Source organism: Rhinoderma darwinii, chromosome 13 (assembly GCF_050947455.1).
Source record: "Rhinoderma darwinii isolate aRhiDar2 chromosome 13, aRhiDar2.hap1, whole genome shotgun sequence".
In the NCBI taxonomy this organism is placed as follows: Eukaryota; Metazoa; Chordata; class Amphibia; order Anura; family Rhinodermatidae; genus Rhinoderma; species Rhinoderma darwinii.
The window spans coordinates 27,746,766-27,755,019 of NC_134699.1; the positions used below are offsets into that span (position 1 = coordinate 27,746,766).

At 41.5% G+C, this 8,254-nt stretch overlaps 1 protein-coding gene across 1 annotated transcript; it reads left to right on the plus strand.

The window, feature by feature from the left end:
- Positions 1-207: 207 nt before the first annotated feature.
- Positions 208-6,366, plus strand: LOC142665589 (coenzyme Q-binding protein COQ10 homolog B, mitochondrial-like). Its single transcript, XM_075845295.1, has 5 exons — positions 208-417; positions 3,279-3,428; positions 4,199-4,391; positions 4,859-4,960; positions 5,666-6,366. Exons 1-5 carry the CDS (start codon positions 305-307, stop codon positions 5,825-5,827), a joined length of 720 nt encoding a protein of 239 aa, XP_075701410.1. The 5' UTR covers positions 208-304; the 3' UTR covers positions 5,828-6,366.
- The last annotated feature ends 1,888 nt before the right edge of the window (positions 6,367-8,254 follow it).

Consider the following 8,254-nt stretch of genomic DNA (forward strand, 5'->3'; position numbering starts at 1 on the left):
AATGCAAAACGTATGGATTTTGCGAATTAATATTTTTCATGTATTTTGGGATATATCGCTGCAGCATCACGCGGGCTTATGGCGGCCGCTTCTCCTCCACTGCGCACGAGTAGCGCCCCGGGGTTACTACAGAGCACCGGCGCATGCCTGAAGAAGGGCTGGTCTATGAGACTCCGCCCCTCCACGCTGACGTCAGCGCCGCTCTTTGTCCGTAGAAGGAAACTGAGTTGCAAAGGAAGAGCCGGCTCATTACGCGCAGAAGCCGGGAACGAAGCAACGTGTCGGTAACCGTGATATAGCAGCCATGACCGGACACTGCGGGAGAAGCACCTCCGTCCTACTGCGGGCCTTGCTGGAAGCGGAGAGCCGGCCGTGCCATGCAGCGCTGAGGAGAGCCAACAAGCAGCATGGACTGAGGTGAGAGCGCTACACCTACCGTAGTACTACTACTATACGACGGCAACTACTTCTATACGACGGCAACTACTTCTCTACTATATTTGTAGCTTTTATTATACTTCTATCGTGCTGCTATTCTTCTATTAGGCTCCTACTACTACTCCTACTATACTCCTGTAGTCCAGTCAATGTGTGTTGGTGTTTCCAGTTTGCAGCCATACGATGTATTTCCAGTCTGAGGGATAAAGTGTTAATAAATCTTCCCAAGGTGTAAAAGTCTTCAGGTTCCTCATGTTATAATTGTAGGTGATTTGGAACACTGATATAAATGTGTCCGGAGCAGTTTTGGCTGCGCTTTTTTTTTTTTCTTTCACTTTTCATAGATCTCAGTAAAAATGTTACACGATTGTCGCAGCTCCGCACGATTTTCAGTAACTCCTAATATTCTCTTATACGTTATCCGACCCATTACACGTATATGGTGCGAGGGCACGTGGTGTTTATCCCTGGATAATGCTGTGGGTAACGTACTGATCTGAGACCACCTATGTGGGTGCGATATGGCTTCTGCCGAGTTCAGAGGCCTCATGCCCACGATCGGGGTGTCAGTCGCGGGCCGTCTAATCACAGACCGTGCACATAGATGTGCGTTTATTTCAATGGCACCGGACCACACTTGTCCTGTGTTTTTACAGTCCGCAATTGCGGCCCCCTCATGATCCGTGTAAACCACGGTCGTGTGCATGGGGCCATAGAAAGGAATGGGTCTGCAATTGCGTATTCAAAAACACGTTCGTGTGCATTAGGCCTTAAAGGACTTTTATAATTGGCCCAATATGTATCCATAATTTCTGTGATGTCAGCCGCTAGAAGTGATTGTTCTAGGAATGTCACACTAAGTCGTCACGTGGAATTCCTAATGATGGACTGAAGTCGCGTGGCTAGGTGTCGCATTTCACAGGTAGTCGTCTATCTCTGGACATATAGGTGGTGCCACGTATATGATGTACTTTTTCTGTCCTGGAAGCTGTTGAGATTAGATTGGTCCTCCATAGACGTGTTTTTGTCCGGCTTGACAAGTTAGATACACCGCATGGCTACACGAGACTGGGTCTACCAAAAATCGGCAGATCATATTGAGCTCTGTAGTTCTACACCCCGGTAGTGACTCATGAGGGTTGGTCGTGTGGGAGGTGGGAGCTCCTTATTCACTCTCATTGGGTTACGCCACGTCACATAGTAGGCATGTCTTTAGTAAGATACTGACGTGTAGGGGGGGGTCATTGTGGGGGATTCTTGGAACTCGCATCAGACTTCTTGCATTTTTTAAAACTCGTGACATTCCTGCTGGGGCCTCCGCCGGGGAACTTTTACAAAGATTTGTACTGTGCCTCTAATCTGTTTTTTTGTAACAATTTGAATGACTCAAAATATACCAGTTTTTCGTTACTGACCGACTAAAAGTTTCCCATTATTGTGGATTACTATAAAATCAGTAGGGTACATCAATGTGCGGAAAATCAATTTGTTGCCCTTCATTAAATGATAGAAACATTTGTGCACAATTCAGCTGTGTTCACATGTTGCAGTTCTATTGGGGTTAGTGTTTGTATTTTTATTTTTTTCCACAATTTTCACAAACACCATGGCTTGACCAAACAGCTTGGCAAAAAAAATGCAATACAAACCAGCCGTGGGTGTGAACTGAGCCGTCGTGCATCATATTTATGGACATAAGTGCAGAAAAGAGACGCAATCCCTTCCAATTCATATTATGAGCCCATGCAGTATGTCGTCTTTGTGAGGTGCCGTATTCTTCCCAAAAACAATGCCTATAGGGGAGAATAATTACAGATCCGCGGTGATGAGTTTATAATACCGATCAGCTGTGATCCTTTTAGATTTTGATATCCTGATTTCCATAGAACAAGAGTCAAACCATATTTTAGAGACGCCTATTGGAGTCTAAAGTAAATCAGGATTTCCTGGAAGGGGGAAGTGTTCTTCTCCGTCAGGACAGGGTGACTCACACAAAGAGAACAAGGCCTTCCAAACAGGGAAATGCTTTGTACGCACAAGGATTCCCACAATGCCAAGACTGTATAACCTCCAACATTTACCTTTAGATAATCTTGATGTATGCCAGTGGTCTGCGTTCTGTAGCATGCCAGCTGTTGTGAGACAACAACTCCTAGCATGTGCTTACTGTCTTCAAATAATGGGTGTAGTTTCACAGGAGGCCGACCTCCGGTCTACAAAATCCCAATGTTGGTTTAATGGTAAAATAGTGTCCACACGTAACGGAATTGCTGTGTATTTTCCATCCGGAAGGAATTGCGGATGGAAAATACGCAGCAGAATACAGTAGCAGCAAAGTGGGTGAGATTTTACAAATTGTACAATATCCGTGCAGAAATTCACCTGCGGTGCGTATTTTCCGTACCGCAGCATGTCAATCAATACCTGCTGCAGAAAGTGAACTGAATTGCTGCATTTTTCAGTGGTGATGTCATCTCTCAGCATTGAAAAAAATGCAGCAATATCCGCACCGTTTTCTGCAGTAAAAAAATGCAGGAAATTGTGTTTTTTCCGCAGCGGAATTTCTGCCAGTTTCTGCGGAGTTGCTGCAGCAATTCCGTTACGTGTGATAGAGCCCTGATATTGTATCTATGGATATATTCTACTTGAGGGAGAAATGTTCTCTGAGTGGGGGATGGTCGTGGCACGTCAGTCTTGGTTGGAAATGAAAGGAGTGACCCAGGCTGTTCAGTTCTAGGAGACTCAGGAAATCCTATCCCCAGTATGGAGGTATTTTTAGCAAAGCATTCTTTAGACTGGCCTTTTTGCTTGACATACTTTATCTCTTACGTCTATTTCAGACATTTGAACTCCTGTGGAATTCTCGCTTCACAATGTCCACGACTACCTTTACCATCACCTATCCACGTGCAGACGCGGTCCTTCCTGAACCTGGTGATGCCCATCTTGGGGAGCAAAAGGATAGATTATACAGAATCCAAAGTCTTAGGGTAAGTAATTGAGTGTATTTATAGAATCTAATTTAATAATATTGGTTCTGCACCTCAAAGATGTCAGTTGCTCATGGTCAATGGCCGAAGCTACATGGTAGGTGAAAGTTAACGCCACATATGTATCCCATATTGAAGTCTCCTACCTCGCAATCATGCCTGGGTGCAAAATTCAGAGGAAAGCTAGACTTTCCTAAATCTAGTGCGATCCTGATCAATGCTGCTACACCATTTTGACTTGAATTGCTTATTTAAAGGAGCATCCGGGGTTAGAAATAAAAAAAATCTGCATTCTTCCCCCAGAAATATCACCACTTTTTCTTTTTTTCCATGGCTGTACCTGGTATTGCAGCTCAGGTCAAATCACGTGAATGGGGTTGAGCTGCAATACCAGACACAGCCTATAGACAAGAGTGGCGCTGTTTCTAGAAAAAGGTAACTTTTTTTTTTTTTTTTTTTTCTTATACTTGATAACCCCCATTTTTATATTTTAGGCGTTTTCAGTCTCTAATTGGAACAAAAGTCACTTTAGGAAAAGTTTTTTCTTATCTCCAACCCGTCTTATGGCTTCAGTTTAACCAGTCCTTTTTTTCCTCATTCCCCGGTTGGTCAGCTGGCCTATTAGGAAATGTTTTCCCTATTTTATGAATAAAAGGAAACTGGAGTATATTTGTGTCTTGAGAACTTTCCTGAATTGAATATTATATAATCAGTTTTTCAAAGTATACAGGCACTTATCTCTAAAATGAATGTCCTGCTTTGTTTTGTAGGTATTCAATAAGTCAAATGTTTGACATTGTGGCAAACGTGCAAGACTACAAGATGTTTGTACCTTGGTGCAACAGTTCGAAAGTTTTGTCCTGCCGCAATGGAGTGACCCGTGCTGAGCTGGAGGTGGGCTTCTCGCCCCTCGTGGAACGTTACATATCTGAAATCTCCATTAAACCCAACCATCAAATACGGGTGAGTTTTTTTTTCTCCTTTTTTTTTTTGTCTCTTTCTACCTGATTTGCTCTAGGTTAATGGTAGGAAATTGGTCAGTAAGGTCTTAATCTCATGACACCCTGATTTTGGCATACAGACACGGGATAGAGCTAAATGGTGTTTTAGGAGTATGATGCAAGATTCTGGGGAACAATCTTGTCTCTGTCCATGTAGTTGAACTATGTACAGCCAAGCCTTTCCCTGTCTGCCACACGGTTTGACCTTTATTCTCCATGATTTTTGTCTGTTTGAGAGATCTTTAGTAGTAGGCGAATGTTCTTGAAGGTGAAAGTCCTGTTGCAATCTTGAATCTGTTTGTAATGTCTTAGTGAGACACTATAAAACGATGCTCGGACTCCCTTTCACCCAGTTCCTAGAATACACTTCCGTTTTTTTATGTGTGTATCGTCTACATTTAATTTTTATTTTATTTTTTCTTGACACAGGCTGTCTGTAATGATGGAAAGCTGTTTAGCCATCTGGAGACGGTGTGGAGATTTGGCCCAGGCTTAACTGGACGACCGGACACCTGCAAACTTGAGTTCTTTGTAAGTCTTCATACCTGTTATCGAAATTTATTAGGATGCATCACACGTGGCAGATTTTTTTAGTGGAAATCTGCTACGTGGGACTGGACTCTTAAACTCTAAGTCACGATTGTCTTCCCAGTTGGATTTGTCTGCGATCTTGTCTTAATGAAATCATTTGTTTACTAAACCTGAAAATCTCCTATAAAATGTATTTTACACTCCAGGCCTCTTTCACATCATGTTTGGGAGATCTGCTCACCCGTATGTAGTTTTTAATAAAAAAGAGGTTTGACTCAACACTAGGGAGAGGACAGACCTTCCCTAAGTTAAAAACACATACATGAAAGCGGATCTCCCAAAAGTGATGTGAAATGAACCTTAGATTAATGCGGTGGATTCTGTCTTTAATCTAATGTGACAACATAGACCAGGGGAAATGAGGCATCATGCATGTTGAACTTTCTCCTCCAATTCTAACCCAACCCCAAGGGATCTAATAAAATACACTATATATGAGCGTCTCCCTCTTTACAGCAGTGGTCTCCAAACAGTGGCTCTCCAGCAATGTTGCCATGCTGGGCATTGTAGTTTTGCGATGGCTGGAGAGGCGCAGGTTGGCACCACTGCTTTACAGATTGATTTTAGATTTTTTGGCATAGTCATATGGACTCTGGTTCAGATTTATTCATCTGGCTGATTTATTTTTTCATATTTGCTTTTTAGGTATCATTTGAATTCAAATCTCTTCTCCACTCTCATTTGGCCACTGTATTTTTTGATGAGGTAGCCAAGCAGATGGTAACCGCATTTGAAAACCAAGCAGCAAGAACGTATGGACGTCGGACCATTCCAACACGGGCAGCTAAACTCAAAGATTTGCATTAACGTGTGCACAAACGTTTCACTTTTATATCATCGGTCCTATGGATCGGAACACTATGGGGGGAGATTTTTTTCATACGCCAGTCTGCGCTGAAGTAAAATCCGCCTAATTTATGGAGACGCATGCCGCTTAATACGTTGGGCGCATCTCTGGCTGTCCGTGCGCCAGAAAGATCTATGGCAGCTATGAGCGTGCTCCATAATTTGAAACAGTTTTTCACCATAATACTGGTGTATGGCCCTTGACAAATACCTCCCTTTATATATTGTACACTTTGAAACTGGACCACATCAATACTTTGCACAAACCTATCTTTATTTATATCTATTTAAATTGGACAGTCTTAAATAACTTATTTCAAACAAAGAAACCTATTTAATATTGTGCAGTCTTTGATGTAATAGAAGTTAAATTATCAATGTTACACTGTCTAAATATTGGCAACTTTATTTTTATGCACCTTGAGACAGCAATGTATTTTTACTGCCTTATCCAACATAATATATGTATATAACGTTTTAGGGAATTTTGATTTTATAATGTAAGCAAAATAAAAATTGGTATATTTAATAGTTGAATCAAAGTGAGGCTTTTTATTACAGCTTATAATGCCTGTAGTTTGGGTTTCGTTTCCCAACCTCAATAAGACACTTAGTATTTCCTTAAGAAAAGAGTGAATTTTTACTTAAAATGTCAACAAACCATTTTGAGCAAATTATTACAATATGTTCTATAATGAAAATATGGAGAGAAGATCCCGTCGTGCTCAAACGTGTTCTGTGCTTCGATTTTGCTAAAAACTGCAAAATGGCATGGTTTTGTGGAAATTCGCAGCAAAAAAGTAATTTTGACTGCAATGTGTGACCAAAATATACACCTGATATAACATACAAAACAAGGTGATTGCTCATTCAGGGTCAAGACAAAAAACCGTCTAAATGAGGTTATTAGCACCGATAAGTGGCTGTTTAGCAAGTTCCTCCATGTACACAGACAGGTCATGTTTAAGTAATTATCTTCTTTTTAATATTCCACCTCGTGCACGCAGAAAAGCCACGTGCTGGAGCCAGTACAGCCGCACGCAGAGATCTTACATTATTACTGTGCTACTGTAAAGTGCCTCCGTCCAATGCTTTTCGGACCTCCGATATAAGTCATCTGATGGAATGTCTCAGTCTTTCTCCATGTATTCCTACAGATTTCTATGGGGCCATATTCCGGATCTGTCAAACATGGATCTGTTATACTGCCATTATAATTTAGAAACTTCACAAATAATTTAAAGAGGCTCTGTCACCAGTTTAATACTTTATCTCCTTCTCACTGCGTATTTTACCATAAGGGATGTTACCATTTAACCTTGGTTATTCATTTTCATTTGCCACATTGGCATAATTCCAATGTGACACTAATGTATCAATATATCTTTGTTTCTAGAGCTTTCGCACTTTACATTTACACTAATAATGTGGTAAGGTAGATTGGCAAACAAATGGTTTTATGCCCATTTAATGCTGCCTGTCTGAATTATTTAGTATTCTATTTTTATCCTTTTGTTTATACTTTTATTTATTATTTTTTTATTTGGAATAAAGTGAGAATAACCTCAATTCTCTATTGTTTAGCCAGAGGCGTAGCTAGGTTCTCCAGCACCCGGGGCAAAGATTCAGCTTGGCGCCCCCCCCCCCCAACCTCTTTCCCGACATCTCCTCCCCCCTCGCCGTGTTTGTTTTCTCTACCAATCGACGTGTCATTTATTTTTATGTAACGCGAGCATAAAAACATTTGTACATTTTAGAAGCAATATGGTTCTATACACAACACCAGAACCAAGCTCAGTACATATATACAGCCCCAGAACCAAGCTCACTACATATATACAACACCAGCACAAATATAGCTCAATTTAGTGCAACCCCTGCCGTATAGGTGTGTACGGGGTAAAACTACAGCTCCCAGCATGGCCTGAACAATGGTAAGGATATGCTGGGAGATGCCATTTCACAAAAATAAATCCTATCATAATCATATCACCCATCATCTCGCTGGAGATCATAAAATGACTACAGTATTGATTAGAGGCAGAATAAACATTTACATTAAGTGACTCACCGGTGACGTCTCAGATTCTAGTTATTTTTCTCCATCCGGTCCAGATCTCTATGGTGGCTTCTCCCGGTCACAGACCATTTCTGCAGTTTGCCGCTCACATGTCTTCAGCTTCTCACTTTTCCAACATTTCTGCACCTATAAATAAATATGAAGTTATCATTATACCACACACTACGCCCCTAAATATAATCGCGCCATACACCGTGTCCTACACACACTCACACACTCTGTGCCCCCTGTAGATAGTGCCTGCCATATAGCCCACCCCTGTATATAGTGCTCCACAGATAGCCCACCCCTGTATATACTATATACAA